This window comes from Barbus barbus (assembly GCF_936440315.1).
Source record: "Barbus barbus genome assembly, chromosome: 8".
In the NCBI taxonomy this organism is placed as follows: Eukaryota; Metazoa; Chordata; class Actinopteri; order Cypriniformes; family Cyprinidae; genus Barbus; species Barbus barbus.
Window position 1 is genome coordinate 9,800,242 of NC_136736.1, and position 19,553 is coordinate 9,819,794.

At 35.9% G+C, this 19,553-nt stretch overlaps 2 protein-coding genes across 2 annotated transcripts; both read left to right on the forward strand.

The window, feature by feature from the left end:
- Positions 1-8,807: 8,807 nt before the first annotated feature.
- LOC306873842 (homeobox protein HMX3-like) lies at positions 8,808-10,886 on the forward strand. Its single transcript, XM_079423342.1, has 2 exons — positions 8,808-9,393; positions 9,964-10,886. The coding sequence occupies exons 1-2, from the start codon at positions 9,123-9,125 to the stop codon at positions 10,542-10,544; spliced, it is 852 nt and encodes a 283-aa protein (XP_079279468.1). The 5' UTR covers positions 8,808-9,122; the 3' UTR covers positions 10,545-10,886.
- Positions 10,887-12,261: 1,375 nt separating this feature from the next.
- LOC306873820 (homeobox protein HMX3-like) lies at positions 12,262-15,375 on the forward strand. Its single transcript, XM_079423313.1, has 2 exons — positions 12,262-12,585; positions 12,687-15,375. Exons 1-2 carry the CDS (start codon positions 12,342-12,344, stop codon positions 13,202-13,204), a joined length of 762 nt encoding a protein of 253 aa, XP_079279439.1. The 5' UTR covers positions 12,262-12,341; the 3' UTR covers positions 13,205-15,375.
- Positions 15,376-19,553: the final 4,178 nt, after the last annotated feature.

Sequence of the window (19,553 nt, forward strand, 5' to 3'; positions counted from 1 at the left end):
GGAAATAATCAAAAAGTTGAAAATAAGAGTAGGGTTAGGTAGGTGTAGGGAGGTTTATATATTGTCCCAATAAGGTGGCATGCATTTAATAATTTGAATTAAAACTATAATTTGCACTTATATTATTATTGCGTACTGTTTTATAATGCACGACAATACTGAGGTGCAGATAATTGCCATTATTTGCAATAAGTAGCTAGTATAAATAGCAGAAAATCTTGCTATTTTAACAATGTAAATAGAATATATAGCTATTTGCACTTAGTGTAAATAGCATATCTTTAAAAAATACTGCTAAACAGGCGTGACGCAAAGCTGCAGAGACTGTGTGAGGAGATACAGAAAGAAAAAGAGCTAGAGGGGAGTGGCCTATCAGCAACTGAACTGGGCGGGGCAAGAAACTTGCGTGACAAACAGAGGGAAAAACAAGCGGTCTCCAGGCTGGGCTCCTCTCCTCTGGGCAACGCATTAATACCACCGCCTTTCATCTTTTCTGTCGCTTTCTGTTAACCCAGTCCTGCCTCCTCTCCCCATATCCATCTTTAATCACCACTCCTCAAACAGGCTCACCAATTACCACAGTTAGGCTGGCCAGGCATGAGCAATCCATCCCCAAGAAGCAGAGATGGAGGAATGACTTGGTGCTCTTTATATATTATACTGATTCATCATTAGGCCCCCTTAAACAGTGAGGTAATGTCGTTTCTTCTGTCTTTTTGAATAAAGTTGCCCATTAGTTTTAGACTTGGCGACTGAAAGAGGATCCCTCCTGACATCTAAGAGCCTCCCTTTTCTTCTCAACAAAAAAGATGTTACATATTAGTCAATACAGATGGCCTTGGTCTTGGAAACTTCAAAGCCAGTAATGTGGCCAACCCATCCAACTGTTCATAGGCATGTTTAAAAGAACTTACAATAACCTGTTCTGGAAAAAACATTGTCTGTTGAGGTCACATGGTGTCATGTGCTCACAAGAATGTCATAGTGAGAAGTAAATAGGTATAAGCTAATTAACCATAAGAGCTACAGGTATGACCTTGCGTCTTCACATTGCACATTCTCTGTGTCCTCTTTCTCCTTTTTCTTTCTCACGCGATCCCTTCATCCAGCAGCAGTTCAGTAAAGCGTGCATTGCATCTCCCCATGCAACAACCAGTTAATTGTCAGATTAAATAAACTCAGTCAAGGAGATGGACTCAGAAATCAGAACCTGGGCTTGGGATGATAAATCAAACATGAAAAATGACAACATGCGCAAAGTCAATCTTAAAGCACAATCCATGTGAAGTCTCCATATTAATATTTAACATCAAAGTCATTGATTGTACATGTGGTTTAGATTAAATGGCCTGGAAAAAAAACTATTTATATGTATATATATATATATATATATATATATACACACACACACACACACACACACACACACATGCACACACACACACACACACGCACATATATACACACACACACACACACATGCACACACACACACACACACACATATATATATATACACACACATATATATATATATATAGCCTATATATTTCTTAGGTTTTGAGTATTCGTGTTCACGTGTGGATCTGCTTCATATGTGAAAAAAAAAGACTTTTGCTGAACACACACACAGCAATGCTAGGTTTTGATAAATTCTCAATGAAAAACTCAGAAAACCAAGTATTAAACATTATGTTTTTTTCTCTCTTTTTTACTAAATTTTGTTCTTATTGCAAAGTGTGATGCAAAATGGCATTAACTAGCAAATCCTTTAAAACGATCTAATTGTACATAAGCATATTATTTCAGTTGTAATACTGCAAAAATCGCATGTACCCATACTTTTTTTTGCATTCACTTACATTTCTTATTGCCAACACTAGTCAACATGCAGCATTTTTCTGAAATAAAATGTAAATATAGCCGAGCTCACACTGATGTTATACAAAATTTCAAAACTAAACTATAAATTCTTTATATTTATTTTATAAAAAACGTTATACTTTAAACAATAAAGTAACTGCTGCTACACAAATCATATTTACCTCAGAAAGGGCAGTATAAAAATAAAAAAAATTATATTTATATATGTATATATATATATATATATATATATATATATATATATATATATATTATATATATATATATATATATATATATATATATATATATATATATATATATATATATATATATATATATCTTTTATGCATTTACATTTTTTACTTTTTATACTCTTTCTGAGACTTTAAGCTGTGGAATTTTTAGTTTGATTTGAACTGCATTTAAAAACCTTACATTTTCACCTCTTTGTGGCAGCATGACGAGCTGGGGTTGACAGGGGGCAACGTAGCATGAAGAGGTTAAACAAACAGACATTCTTCATTAAAAACCTCCAGCTGATAAAGAAGATAACTGACATTTTAGGCCAAGCTGAAATAATAATGAAAATCATGCACTGGCTATGTTGCTATGCTACTATTTTACTCTTCTATAAAATAATTACGTAGCAGAAGGTGTAGTAAACTTGTACAAACAGTTTGTTCAATTGAACAAATACACAAAATCAACAGAAAATAGAAATCACTATAAAAATCAGTAACTAATTAGTGATAATTTGTGTTTGTACAATGCTTATTATGTCTCCATATTGCATTAAAATTAGCTTGCACACGAACATACATTTAAAAATGACTCAACTGAGAAGAATGAACAAATCTTACCGTTTTAGATATATTCAGATACAGAACAATGACTTACCATGAGTAACATGCCTTGCACACATAAATCTTAATACATGACCTCAATACATGATGAACATGAATAAACATGCTATACGGACGATTATATAAATACTTTCTTATACTATCAAAAAATAAATAAAATAAAATCACAGATTAATAAATTACTGCAGTTATGCAGGCTAAACGTCATGCATGTGATCAAATTGTGTTATACATTCTCTTTAATACAAATTCTGAAATATGATTTTGATGTATGCTGCTTTTTGACCAGGTTCTTCATTAAGCCTTTGTTTCAGACAATTGCAAACTGATGCTGTATTAACCACAGAGGCAAGTCAGCACAAAACTTCAGCTGTGCCTCCGCCCATATATCAAGTCCAATTTCACGGTGACGACTCAATCCAGGTTCAGACCGCAAAGACCACGAGGGCGTTCGGGCTGACCGCACCACTAAAGAGCGACAGCAGATGCCTGGACCTTAAATGTGTCTGATGTCAATGTGGAGTTTAATGGGTCAAATAAAGGGTCCCCGCAACAGAAGCATAGCAGGGTGAGCCTAAACCCGGCTACTGTCTTTTATAGAAAACAGTAAACAGTCCTTAACAATCAGACTGACTGATCTTAAATCTGTACACAAACATCATGCATGCCATCCATCGGTTCAGCCGAGCATACAGACCAAAACTGCTGCAACAACACAGAAGCTGTCCTGAACTTGGCTTATATGAAAACTAATATTTTCATCTTTGTAAAAACAATGCAATTGATTTTCAAGTTTATAGAAGAGAGTCCCTCCCATGCAGAATCACTTGTCTGTTATGGCTTCAAGATTTCTTAGGTTTAACATTCATTCTACAAAAGAGAAGTTATAGAAAGCCATTGCTGCACTTTTTGTTTCTATTCATTTTTTTGTTTGTTACAAGGGTCAGTGACATGATGTTTATTTTTTATTTTATATAACATATATAGGTTCATTTCATATATACAACGATTTTAAATAAACGTTCTCTATGATAAACATGTTTCTAATTTCTAAATTTAATTTGATATTTTTTTAGGGGGCATAATAGTCAAACTAGCGATACTGTACATTGATATCCTGATTAGGAAAACAAGGAGTAATATATCTTAAGGAGTATGGTTTAATCGTTTATTATTATTTCTTAGAAAAAAATGTTTTAGCAAACTTTAGCTTCACTTTAGCTTTCATGGAGAAAATAAGAATATTATATCTTAGAAAAAAGTTTAACTAAAATGTGTCACTGCTTATGGACACATTTAAAAAAATAAAAAATAAAAAACTTGCCATGTGGTATGTTCAAAGTCATGTAGTACAAACAATAAGCAGGAATATGCAGAAAAACATTGTTTATAAACATTATTTATAAAATTGTTGTATCATAAAATTATATTATTTAAAATAATAGATATTTTTATAAAATAAATCATATAAAATGTATCATAGAGAGAACCACTACAGTACTGCATGACTATGTAAGGTCTGTATGTCTTTTTAAATTGCAAATAATTTGATGACAAGCTTCAGGATGTTAAATGTCCCACAACATTTAATAATTCAAATTAAAACATAATAAACTTAAAAATAATAAACTGGCATAAAACAAGTTTTCCAAAATAAGAAACCAAAATGAACAAAGTTTATTCTAATATGTTTTAAATTAGTTTACTATAGTTTTCATATTGTGAACAGTCATAAATCTGACACTGAATGTTAAATGGTAAAAGACAATGTAGCTTTGAGGTGGATTTGGCAGCATTTTTCTCTGATGATTGTTAAAAACACTCAAGGTGTGTGTAAAACAAAGACAGAATATTTTTTTCAGTTGAAGACTGCCTTATTCTTCTCAATGTCTGTGCTGGAACACTAAAAACTGTTAATGCTACCAACAGGCACCAGTACATCTTTTATCACAGAGGTTTTATTATTTATTGCTGGTGAACCCCCACACACACCTCATGCCAAACTAAGATACTCAACAGCCTCAACAGCCTAGGGTGTGTTACGCACTAGTAAGCAGAGTAACTTAAATGCCTGGATGGTTCTGCATTCTTTTAGCATACTTGTCCTCTCTTTGATATTCTGCTTACGAGGAATGTCTGAAATGCAGACTTTCCATAAAGAACATATTCATATGTGAATATGCTCTTCTGCTAAATGCACCCATGACAATGTCCAGGAAAAGGAGTGAGATACACCAAAATTGCACATATTTTACCTGCATTACTGTAACCCCACCAACAGATGGGGTTTGTAGTGTCCCTGTATGCCACCCCTTCAAAGACAAGACCTAAAGATGTAAAACATACTAGAGTTTTCAGATTGACCTGTGGAAATGCAGCATTGTTACAAGACTGATGCTTGCATTAGTGGACAGAGCAGAAAGAAGAGGCCAGGTCATTCCTACAGTTGATGGATCTGGAGTTAGCAGATTTGTTGGGGAAAAAAAAAAAAAATATATATATATATATATATATTTAGTGTTGTCAGAGGAAATATAATTTCAAATTTCACATTTTAGAAAATATGTCCACCCTGTTACATGACATTTTACAGTTCGATGTACAGTGGAGGATGTTTTAAGTAAATGAAAGAACAACATGATATAGCAAAAGATTCACATTCAGAAAGAATTTTAATAGATATGTAAAATCTATTTAGAAAAATAAACAAGCATTTTCATATCGGAGATAATAAGGGTGGACAAGCTTTACATTATTAGATAAGTCTCCTAAAAAAAAGAAAAAGAGAGAATTATTATTATATTTACTTTGTTCTTGGAGTTGCTTTCCCTCCAGAGAAATAATGCCACTTCTAGCAAATCACATGATTTAGACCAAATGCCAATATAACAGGGCAAACTGGAGTTTAAGATACATCAACTAATTTAATGGTTTTACATATAAAAAATAAATTGAAACATGATTGAGGACATGGGAATACTAATCATATTAATCATTATGAATGTGTTAATTGTGGCATATCTGCATGCGTGTAAACGAATCTTAGAAATGACCCAGCTGTGGAAGCATTATAGTTATAATGATATCCAGACTGGATTACTAGAGGAGACTAAAGATAATATAGCGCTAAATCACCTTTAGTTTCTGTTTCAAGATGCAACTGAGTGACAGGTTGGACAGAGAATCAACATGAAGTGGGTCATATGCTAATCTGTCTTTTAGCCTTTTGATACTCTCGATTCATAAAGTACTGTACGGCCCTGAAGAGAGCTTAGACTGAACCATCACAACATGCCCAGAGGAAAATACACAAGAAGCTTAACAAACAGAGGCTGAGATGAAGGCACAGTGAAAAACCATACCTTTTCTTTGATTACAATGACAACGAGGGCAAATGGAAGAAAGATGATGTGTATTAAGAGAGAAAACGTAAAAGAGAGAAAAAAAGAGAGGGAGAGGAGAGCATTAAAGGTCTCAATACTGGTCACCAGTGTGAAAAGGCCATGCCAGTCTGGATAAGGATCAGTGGGGTTACATGCCCATGAGGCCAGGGGCTGTCTGCCCTCACATACAGGGGGTCGGACTTGGTGCCATATCAGAGAGAGTGCCGAAGTACACACAGTAATATGAGCTAAATAATCTCTGCCTCTCACTCACAAGCTAAAAAGAAGCAAAAAGAAGGGAAAGAAGAGACCTAAAAAGTCAACCACAGTCAATACATCAAAACCTCAGTGAGGCGGTTAGTTTTTTGTCCATGGTTTAAAAGGCAAACAGGGATCACTGTCCACAAAGTACACATTAGACATTATTTTACAATTAAGTATCACACTGTGGATTTTGTAGCCCATTTCATTACAGTAAGTGTCTTTTATATTGCCTTTGCTGTTGTTGCCTGTTGTAGGATATCATTCCAAGCACAGTGTATACAAGACTTAGGTCATTCTCTTAGACTAAATTTAATCTTCTTCAAGGTAGTTGCTTAACAGGTTGTATGTTTTTTTTTAAATAATAATAATAATAATTATTATTATTATTATAATTAAGAAAAATATATATACAAAAGTACATAATTTAAAAACTAAAAAGACTATTATTTACTCGACTTTTTGCCGAAACTAATATTTCACAACGACTACAAACTGTTTACGAATACAACAACTAGCTACTTTTATTTATGTTATCGTTTGTAAAAGAGAAGAGAGGCAGGGACACGCCAATCCGTTGACAAAAATGTTTATAACTAGTGTAGCCTATATAACGTTAGATTCTTCTAAATTTGGCCATTTTAGGAAAATAAAAACCAGCACTTTTAAAAGCAAATGCGAAAATCTGTTCATAAATGAGTGAAAACGAAATGTAAACGAAGATCTTAAAATGCATGTGTACACAATTTTTTTCATACTTTTTTTCGTCATCAGGCGAAATAAACTATACGTAATTTATAACTAAACTGTAGTTAAAACTATAACTAACATAATAGGCAATGAGCTGGCACCTTTATCCTATTTTTGGGCTTAGTGTCTTTTGTATTATTATTATTATTATTATTATTATTACTACTAGGCCTACTACTACCTTTCACCTTCCTGTATGCACTGTCTTTAAGAAAAACAAAACAAAGACAAAGACAAAAAAAAGACTCCTGAAATAAATATGAAACTATACGAAGCCTATCCCAATAATAATGTCAAATAGTTAATATAAAATTAATTTAACAGGTCGCAGAATAAGTAAAAAAAAAAAGAAAACGTCATGGACATCAAGAAATCGTCCATATACGCTCACTTTCAAAATACTGAAATTTAAAAAATATATAGGCTATTTAAATGTAGGCTACATATATAATTGTGTGTGTGTTTTATACTTCTCCTTAGTGTTAACGCATTTCAAATGACAGGATTTACAGTTCTCAATTTCTCTCTATTAAAAAAGTACAGAAGATGATTAGGGTGTGTATATACCCAATAAATAATTAGGCTACTTAAATAAATTTATGTTAGGGTTTTAAGCCAGAACGTTATTTATTTACGTATTTGCTCTCCAGAAACGGTAACGATCACTCATCACAGACGTGAAATCACAGATATTTTAGATAAAATAGAACAAATAAAAAGAAAAATTAAAATCCAAAATAAAATGGATTATTTTTTTCATAATTTCATCATTTAAAATTTTGATATTCACAACCGATTATGTAAAATGTTTAGTCAAATAATTTTAAAAAATATCTGTCATGTGATAAGATCACATGGTTTTTAAAACCAAGTTTAAGATAAATACAGCCTATTATTTAATATAACTGAAGCAAGACAAATATCACGTTACACCAAATGAAATAGGCTCGTTTGTAAGAATCAGGTAGCAACTATCCATTTACAACAATAATAAAAAAAAGCATTAGACTTTACATAATGTTTTCATGCTTTCAGCGCTTAACAGGCCAAAAACCTCGATATTACTGTTTCGTGCCAGCTTGGGGTCCTAAAATATATTTATAGCTAATAATCAAGTCCCCCCTCAAAAAATCTGAATTATTTTAAAATGTTGTTTTTTCTATTTTTTATGATTACAGATGTTTGAAAATGCCATATACTCTCAAATCACCGATTTAAACAAAACCAAATGCATCAATGTATTTATCCAATTAGTGTCCTGTCAGGGCCAGGAACATATTTTTATTTAGCAATTTAGCCTACTGTTAAGGCTCGAAAAAAATATTTTCAAATGAAATTCATGGGTCAGTAAATAAATCTAATAAAGCTCAGTGTTTTACAGATGAGCTCCAAAAAAATCCCCAATGTTTTAACTGTTGTTTAAACATATTATGAGACATGTTTAAATGCATTAAGCAAACACAACATATCCTGGGATGTCCCGAAGAAGGCTGTCTCATTGCCAAACAGTGGCGTTTGCTGTAACGTCGTTGTGATGTAGCGACCGATCCGACCAATAGACGGAGCAGCATCCGATTCTACTAGATCCCCGGCTGACGCGATGCGCTGAACCACTGTCTGTATTTTGATTTGCTCCCTAATTGACCCAAATAAAGCCCTCGGTGACAGGGGTTCCACCGACCCTGAGGCACGATCAAAAGCGAAGTCGAATTGGAGACGGTATTACCCTTTCACGAGTAATCCCATTTGCTATTGTGCTCGTCCAATAGCAGAATGCCCTCCGCTAGTTAAGCATTTTACTTGACTTGGATTTGTTTTTACTACAGCCCCGCTTCTCTCTGGACTGAGCCGTGGACGCGCGAAGGATTTCGTCCTGCTGAAGCGATGGTTGAGCTGGGCTATCCGGAGAGGAAGGTTTCGTTACTTTTTGCTTAGAAGTATTCCCGAATCAACCGGCTATTGCTGTGACTGGTAGGCTATAGCCTAATTTGTATTAGAAATGCATGACAAAAGCCAACAACAGCATACTTCCACCACATCCAGGGGCTCGTCGTTTTTTATCGAGAATTTACTTGGCTCCTGTAGGACAGAAAAGTCCGTCCGTCCTTTAAAGGATAGCGATGGCATGGAGCGAGAGATGGTTCTTAAGGGCGGCACTAAAGAGCATCGCAAAGAAATGTGGAGTCAAGCATCCAGCACAGGCTTCAAGACAGACATGTGTCGGAGCACACAGTCACCTCTGGAGTGGTATGAACTGGAAACCTCAGAGAGTAAGTTGCGAGATACACGTAGGCTATAAAACTCATAATTATGTTAAAAATTGTAAATTAAAATAATATAGAGATTTCTTAGTCTGAACTGATATCTAGGCCTATATAGCCTATTTAATTTAAATGAGAACACAAGCTCCAATGGATTGTGCTTCTTCTTGATGGAATACGCTGACTTGCGCATTAGTTCCCCACTGAATAATTATTTTCCGTGTTGGTGTATACAGCTTCAATTATGCTACTGGCAGGTTCACATTAGTTTTAAGCCCCATTAAGTAAAACCAGCAAAAGCAACTGGAAAGTGCAGAGCAGCCGAGTCGCAATAAAAGACTTCTCAAACTCGTTAAAGGCTTAAGAGTGGAATTGGTTTGTCTGATTCTCTGTAAAGCTGTGAAAGCCACAGGGAGAGAGTTGGCTGCGAAGACACACAATATGATGCATGCCTATATGGGAACGTGCCAGATTTAGAGCAGATTTTTTATATTACTTTGGCAAACATCCGTCTGATCAGTTATAATAAACAGGCATTTCTCAAACACTTACTCATTCGTTTAATCCTAACTTTATCAGGTCCAAAAGAAGAAACCCGCCATTCCAGTGAACACTGCCGCAGCGACAGGAACAGCCCCGTGGCCTCTGAGCTTCTTGATGGAGCAGTGGAGCGAAAAACGAGCGAGTGTGTGGGTGATGAGGGTGAGGACGCGCGACAGCTTTTCGACGAGCGCTCTGGTCCCGACACTTCGGAGCCAGGCTCGGCCCGGAAGAAAAAGACCCGAACTGTGTTCAGTAGAAGCCAAGTCTTCCAGCTAGAATCCACTTTCGACATGAAGAGATACCTCAGCAGCTCTGAGCGCGCCGGCCTCGCGGCCTCCCTGCACCTGACCGAAACCCAGGTGAAAATCTGGTTCCAGAACCGCCGAAACAAATGGAAAAGACAACTGGCCGCGGATTTAGAGGCTGTTCATTTTAACCACAGCTCCCAACGGATTGTACGGGTGCCCATCTTGTACCATGATAAAACGACACCCATGTCGACTCTCAGTTTTAACGTGTCTCAAGTCTCGCCACCAGTCATGGGCTTCTCAAATTCAGTGAACTATCCTTTATCATCTTTTGCTCATTCAGTGAATTTAATGACAGGTCTTGTCTGATTGTCTCACGCTGACAAGTGGTCCAATGACAGTTATAATGAAGGTGCAATAACTGATATAGCCTACATATCCTGCTGGAAACTGCAGTACTGTCTTCTGCGTCCAAAGAAAAGAAAACACCCATCACAAGATCCAATAAGAGAAATTACAAGTTTGTGTTAATTGTCACTGTTGCCTGTCTATAATATATAGTAGCATATTCTGTGCATGGGGGCCCTCACCTGTATGTAAATATAAGGGCAACACTTTCTTTGTGCAAATATATTTTATATTCAGAACCACCAATTTGTAAATTGTCACTTTTTCACATTATAAATTTAAATAAACAAATCACTTTTAAGCAAGTATGGTTTTCCTGTACATGGGTTCTACTTATATGCTATAGTATAGCCTATGCTTAGAAGACGTCAAGACTTTATACGGGACAGCGGAAAATCAAAGGCTTAATTCATGAAGACTCAAGCTCAAATATTTCCACAGGAGTCAAGATTATCTCGATTACTTTGACCATTTTCTAAATAACGTGTAAATCAAACACTAGATTTAAAATGTTCCATTTTCACAGTAAATCAGTGCAGCACTATTATTCACAAACAAAAAGATGTGGTTTAAAAAGGCCTTCTTATCAGCACACAGAACACAACAGAAAACACGGTACTGAATTCAAACACTCTGTTGAATTGGATATGTACAATTAACACAAAATAACAATTTAAACGAATAAATCTTAAATATCAAATAGGCTACATATACAGGTTCATGCTTGTCTAGGCCGGCAACTATACCAGGCATAGGCTATTTACTTGCCTATTTAACAACAGCAAGAATAATTATATTAAAATATGATTTAACCATTTTAGGACATTATTTTATTACATTAAGGCATACAAAATCATATCATTATAGTTTATAATAATTTCAGATGTATTTCAGGGTACATTTGCAATTCCTGGATGAGAATATGCTTAAAAGACAATGAAATCTTAATTGTGGTGACGAACTAAATGTTCAGTAAAATAATATTTATTACAACATTATCGTCCATGAATGCTTTCTGTGTTCAATAATTAGCTAAATTATTAAATTCCCCAGAAATAACGACTTAACTTGAAAATCACTAATGGAAAAAGTAAAGGTCGTAGTTCGTTTTTTATAGGCTAGTCATTGCACGGCGAAGACAGTTCAAAATAATAATAGCTACAGGCTGTTTCTGCCACAAACACCGCCACAAAATAAAAACATTTTTTGAAATACTAAATGCAAAAGACAGCGAAACTTTAGTAGCTAAATAACCAGAGTAGGGTATTCTTTCGACACTCGAAATTATCTCGCACACATGCAAGAAGCAAAATCATAATTTTAATGACAAAGTTGCTATAATTAACTTAATTGGGAACTTAAGTTCATCTGAAAGAAAAAAAAGTCATAGCCTAAGCTACATTGACTTCCCTTTGTTCTCGAATTGACACCGCGCAAGCTCAAAGGAGCTGGAGAAGGCCAAAGAGGCAAAATACGCCTTTTACTAAAAGCTTAAATCTCTTTCCTTTTCTTAAGAGCTCTCATTAAAAATAGTAAGCAGTGCTGTTCACATATCGAAGTATGTGTGCCAGATGTCTGGATAGGTCTGAGCTCTAGCTCCCACCCTCCTCTGCCATTGGCCGCCGCGCTGTCTGATTCTCGTGACCAATAAACGATGGAGAATCGTATTCTTCCGGTCAGTGGACTAACAGTCTAGGCGAGCGCAGCAACACTGCACGTCGTGGAGCGATGGTGCGCGGAGAATCGAGACGTTAGTTTATGAAACGGCAAAAAGGAGACACGCATCTAATGGAGAATATGAGCAAGGAGGACGCGTTATGTCGACCGGCTTCTTTGAAGTTCACCATTGACAATATCCTCAACTCCAAGTCGAGCAGCAGAAACTTTGACAGCTGTCATTCAAAAACATCGCTTGTAGTCTGTCGGGATGGCTGTCTGCATCATCCCGGAGAGAGCGAGGGTCAATGCAAAGAAGGGTCAGATGCAAGATTGCACACCATTGGTAAGATATTGCTTTTATCTTTGGCACAAATCTGCAGTTATGTATTGTTAGTTGTACTGTAATTTTTGAGCGAATATCAATAGCATCTGACTGGCTTTCAGATAAAGTCAACGGAGAGGGAGATGGGACTGTGGCGGACGCGCTCAAAACCGTCGACACGCGCAGCGAGAGCGCGGACAGCTGCGATAACGGGCAACAAAAGAACAACGGCAAGAAGAATAAACTAATGACGAAAAAGAAAACTCGCACTATATTTTCAAAAAGACAGATCTTCCAACTGGAATCTACGTTTGACATGAAACGCTATCTGAGCAGCGCGGAGCGCGCGTGCCTGGCGAACTCTTTGCAGCTCACCGAGACTCAAGTCAAAATCTGGTTTCAGAATCGACGGAATAAATTAAAAAGACAACTGTCTACTGAACTGGAGGGACCGACTAGCGATTTCAGTGATGTTGGAAAGACGGTACCGCTGCCAGCTCTATATACTAAAGAGAATAATCTGCTCGGAAGGTGCATGCTTCCAATGCCTCTACCAGTCGTGTATCCTGGAGGTAGCGCGCCTTACTTTTATTTCTCAAACGCCAGCAAGTATTTCAGCCTGTTTGATGGAGATATATGACTTAGAAAAGACCCTCGCACAGGGGACAAAGTAGCGCATATAACAAAAACCGACAACACGGCCCAACTCAAAATTTGATAAGCAATTATCGGCCTTTTTGTGTGTTTTGCTGAGAACATTGTTCAGCTATCGGTCAGTAAAGAAGCTGGCTTGTATTTCTATGCAAAAGCATATTTTATTTATTGTATGCTGTACAAAATTTTATATAGGCCTAAATAATAACACCTAGCATATTATACTCCGATTAGAGTGCATCAGAGTCAGCAGCCATACTGGCAGAAATGGCAGTGCCAATCACCCTGTCTTCACATGGCAGGTTATTTTAACACAAATGTTTTACTGTTTACATTATTATTATTATTATTATTATATCTCCGCCAAAGATCGATTATTGATGCATGCATTTGTATTTTAAATGGCCCTCTAATTTCAAAATGAAATTAAAACGTATTTAAGTGAATGTATTGGTTATTTTACATTTAACGCATGTTTGTATGTTTATTCCTTTTTATCGTTTTCAGCATAACCTGGCCAATTAAGTAGGCTATACTACCAGAGTGTCATTAAATATTCTGTTTTACACTTGCTTCAAAAGAAAACTTTTGTGTCCTGGCTTTTTTGTGTTGGGTTTTATCCATTTAAGAACGTTATAGTGTTTTGATAGACAACTGAATCAGTTATAAATATCATTGCAAACTAGTTTAGACTCACGGGTGTTTATTAAACACGTGAGTCTCATTAACAGTGTTAAGAGTCGCATGTTCTTGAGGAATTATCTATGGCAAGCCAACAAAATCTTACCGGAAAACAAAGTAAATTCCGATGCCCAAGCCTATTATACTCGGAATAAGTCTCAGGGTTACAGACCCCAGCGCGCGGCTTATTCCACCTGAGGATAGCCTATATCCTCTAACTCAGTTATTAAAATAAATAAATAAATAAAACTACTCGGACATGTATTAAGTGTCAAACTTTCGTGCAAATACGTGCAGTTACATGCAGTTTTATATTATGATGAATCAGCCTGCGTAAAGTTTCGAGTCATAATCTTGGAATAAACTTTACTCAGTGTTCATTAATACATTTTAAAATGAATAGCTGAGATTAAGCTAATTTACGTGGTTGTGAGAGCTCAATAGCAATACTTTTTTTTTCTTTAATTTTCCAAATCTTTAATTTGTGGCCTAAATTTTCTAAATAATTTGCGTGTACGCGAGTAAATGGTGTAAACAGTGATGTTAGGTCTATATTATAATTTTGTCTTTGCAACGGTTACAAATTCTTATTTCTAGTGAGGTCATGTTAGGCCAAGGTGCAGTTTCTTTCCACTGAAAGAATGAAACTTTAAAAGGTGTCTGTTGTCATTTGGGTCCTGCTCGTCAGCTCTGGGATTCACAGATTCTTGACCTAATTTAATTCTTTCAGCTGCTTAGTTGAAAACGTGGCAAACGAGGTCTTGCTATTCTCTCACTCTCGCAATAATAACTATAAGTTATTAAATAAGTAAGGCTAGTAATTCTTAAAGTTTTATAAAGCTAGATACTTGTTATTCCGAAAAGGAGAGTTCAGAGACGCTATATTTGCTGGAGGATAAGAGACTAGGCCTACCTTAAGGTTAATTGTTTAATTTTCTTAAACATGAAATAACAGCAAAGATAGTTAACAGCAGCCTCCTAGATAACAGCAAAATTAGTTCAAATAAAAGCTAAAATGCTGTAGGATAATTTCCTTTTATACGGACAAACCATTGCAGATTCCGGTTTACATTTTAGCCTACTCTCGAATGCAGCATTTAGCAAAACAATTTAGTCATATAATAATAATAACAGATGTCACTTCAAAAATTTATTCTAGAAAATCTTAAAAGATCAACAACACATCCAAATTGACTTTAACATTAAACATGCAAGAAAAAATATAACATATAAAAAAATATAACTGTTGCTTTATTTTTAGCCAGACCGCCCAATACAGGTTCTCAAACAACATCAGTATTTTAAAAACTTGCACAGATCTTGGGATGAGTAGGCCTTATCAATAAAAAGTTTTTAATGTTTTCTGTCACTGAAATGATAGTTCTCACACAACACTTTCAAATCGTATGAAACAGAACTTTTACAAAAGCAATGCAAAGTTGAAAAACAACCAACTCATGTAATTTTTATAAATTTAAAAGAAAAAAGACTAACCTAAAGTTAATACTAAAATGTTACTTTATATACTTAAACCTATTAGCCTGGATTAAGAAAAATTGTATTACTGTAAATGTGGATTTCAATTAAATAGAATGAATGTTGTGTAATGTATTATGGATTTTAAAATGTGGAAAATTAAAGAAAATTAAAAAATCAATACCCTTTTTAGAGAAAATAAAACTTTGCAAGCTTTTTACAGCTTGCTGGATAATGTGACATAGTACTTCTTTTACAGCATGCAACTATTTCACACATAGAAAAACGCTTAATACTTCAATCTTTATATAGGTCTCAATATCTCAAGCATTAATGGGTTGAATGCTTTTTATCAATAATGTAACCACATAATCAAAATGTGGTTTTGAATATGGCACTATATGGAAAAAGTCATACTGGTTGACCACTGGCCAATAGTAACTTCTACAACCACCCCTGTCAATCTCATAAACACATTAATATTTCTGCATATAATGTTCTAAAGTAACCAAACACTTGGGGCCTTTAGGGCCAAAGTGCCAAAGTACAGTGATGCTGTCCACTTCACTCAAGCCATTTTTTTCAACCAGGGAGGGACTCTGATTTGGTTCTGAGGTGGCAAGCTAATCACTGTGATTTCAGTATTGGATACCTAACTCCATCAATTGCTACAATACTGCCCATTAACGCATGGGATCTGTTAATGGTCTAGAGTCTGTGTATATTTGTAAGTGGGAGGGGGGAGAGCAGACTTCCTGTCTCTGTGAGAGAGTGATGTCTCAATACAGGGAGAACACCTTCTGTCGTCCTGCACTTTGCTCCAAAACCACAAGGTTCAAATGACCTTCTACCCCTCCACTTTATATCCCTGCCCTCTCTGGTCCCATGGCCAAAAGGAGGAGAAAAATCCATTAAAACCAAGGCCTGATCAAAGAAGCCACAACACAAACATGCCATATGTACAGGTTTAAGGGTATCAATGACTACAGCGGGTTATGCATGTCTCTGTATTATAGTATTGATTGATGGCACCTTTAACTGTAGAATAAATGATGGTTTTGAGTTTCACGAGTCACATGATGTTTTAAAGTTAAACAGATATATTACACACACTTTTAAATATATATCTAATCTTACAAGATAAGTTACAAATGTTATATATACCAGCGTTCTAAAAAACTCAATCTGAAAGAAAAAGAGGCTAACATACTATTTTCAAGTTCTGGTCTTATGTTTGAGTATGCAATTAATGCCTCAAACCCTTAAAACTTAAGCTGAATCATCCAGGTACACCCAAGAGCATTTATGTGTGTGCGCATAGGTGCAAATGTGTCAGTGTCTGTATAAAGGTGTGTGTGTGTGTGTGTGTGTGTTAGTGAGTGTGTCGGGTGTTTGGGTCCTCGAGATAGCATCTCCTAAAGTGGCCTCCTGTCTGCCGCCAGAGACCCTCACATTTCCGAGTGCTCTGATGCTTGCGCTTGACAACAGCAGTCCACAAGGCACCTGAGCTCTGGAAGCAGACATGCTGTCTGCATGATTGACAGCTGATATAGGAAGAGGTGTGGCTGACCATTTAGAAGTGATTATGTAGTCACTTGCCAAATCGAACCAAAATTAATTTTCACCAAGGAAATGTCATATAAAACATATATAAAAAAAACAGGTTTTGATTGTTAATATATATATATACAGTATATATATATAATTATTACCTGATATATCCACACACACTTGTAAGCATTCATCCAAAAAAAAAAAAAACATAAAACAAAAAAACTTAAAAGTGGACAGAAGTGTGGACAGCAATTCTGTTATGAACTTCCATTGTCCACATTGTTCTGCACAGTTCTGGGTCAAGTAGCCTCAGTTGGGGGTAGTGGTAGCGTCTTTGTACATCGGTCTTCATTGTTCCACTTTTTGTGTGCGTGTGCGTGTATGTACCGTTCTGCCTGACTAGGAAGTGGCCTGTGTTTCTGGGGCTCCTCCAAGTACTTTGACCTCAAGACCTTTCTCAGTTCTCTAACAGAGGTCATTGTCATTGGCAACTGGAAGCCAAGCACCAGTAAAAAGTAGAAGATATGGAGGAAAGCACCATAAATACTGTAGGCACGCAATTTCCCTTTAGCCGTTTATTTTAAAGAGCTGAATACCACTTCACTAGATCCTTGATCTCACAGTAGGTTAACGTTGCTTTAACTTTATTACAAATCTAACCTTCATATTAATTCTACAATGCATATGTATATTGCAGCAGCAGACATCTATTTACCTCTACAAGTAGGCTACATATTTTTATTAATTCTAAGACTGTGTTAAATAGTCATCAACAGAGAATAATCAAATAATTATTTGAAGCTTATGTAAGCACATACTCCATATTTGACTTCACAGCAATGGGTGTCATTTTCTATTAATTAGCCTATAACAAAAACAGCCGTCTTACTTAGATTTTTTTTTTTTGTCTTGTTCCCAGCCAAAATATCTAAAAATTCTTGAATCAAGAAGGATTTTCTAGACAAGTAAAAAATGACTGTCTTATTTTCAGGAAAAACGATTATCTTGCTTACCCCATTGGCAGATTATTTTGCTTGTTCCAAGCAAAAACTCACTTAATTTTGATTTGTTTTTTTCTGAAAACAAGACAATAATTTTTACTTCTCTAGGAAATCCTTTTTGATTTAAGAATTTTTAGATATTTTGGCTGGAAACAAGACAAAAAAAATCTAAGAAAGAAAAGCATTTTTTTTTGCAGTGAATGAATTGAAGACAATGTGATAAGAAGATGAAAAAGGGTTGACAGACTTTGCCAGACAGAGTGTGTGCAGAAGTTTGGGGTCCACAGAGAGTAGAGGTTGTGTCTCTGGCCTGAGGGTAAAACCACTCATTGCACAAAGGGCCCCTAATATGGTGCTGGGGTGGATAAGACAATAAGAAAAATATAACATTAGAACAGGACAAAACAAAGAGATGTGGTTGAGAAGAACACAGTATAACAAAACATATTGAATGAAGAAAGAAAGATATGGTGAAAATAGACCTGATAAAGCTAAGTGTGTGGTGAGAGAGAGAGTTAGACACAGAAAGCGAGATGAACTAAAGCCATTTCGTCTTTACGAAGGCACATTTAGCAGCAATGTCAAGCAATATATCTTGTCCTAAACAAGCAACCGCACACTAGGCGCGAATATGAGGCATAGGAGTAACAAAACACAGCCAATCAGAAAGTTCTCTTCACATGCTCTCTCACACACTCGCAAGCATTTTAAAACAGGCTTACCTTATTTTATTCCGTGATGCTTTTCCAAACGGCTTCGTTTTTAATGGTATTCACTGTTGAACTTGTCAAATAATAATGTCCAATGTTTCTTTTCTCCCACAGTCAGTGCCTAGTCGTCCATATTTGTTAATTAGCCTAATATAGCCTAAATGAAGCGTGTGATAGGCTATACTTCGATTGTTCGATCCAGTTAGATGTCTAGGCTGGCGCAACACCACTTAATTTGCCTACCAAGTCAAGAGAGTCATCGTTTTTGAACCGTAATGGTTGTAGCTCCCATTACCACAGATTTGTTTTTGTTTTTTCGCACCATGTTTGTAACCATCTCTGAAGATGAACTTGACTTTGTGATTAATCCATTAACAAGTTAAGACAACTAGATTCAAGCGTCAAACAACTATAAAGCGAGGGAAGGGAGGGAGTTGTTCGCCAGTGAGAAAATTCATTACATTCGCAAGGCCATTAGCAAAAGTGTCTCCTACACGCAGTGGTGTGATAGAGGTAGGTTACCATTTATGATCCTGGTTAGCCTACCTGAGATTAACTTCCCAAAAATATTACATCTCAGCCCATATCTTTTAAACACAATCATACAATTTGTCTTTGTTTTCTTGCTTCTTTGCTTCCTGTTATTGTTTTTCTTTTTCATCATTATAATTTTTTTCTCTCTGCAATGCTTTGGCAATATATAAAAAAGTATGTTACGCCAATAAACCAATATGAATTTGAGAGTGAGCCAGCGAGTCCCTGAAGTGGCCAGTGGTCCAGGGGGAAACTTGTAACAAGAACTCCATGACACAGCACATTACAACATAAACAACATCCTATTCGTTAGGATGAGCAACTGGAGAAGAGAACAGGGCTTTTCAATACCCCCTAAAGAGTTTCAGATAGCTTATTG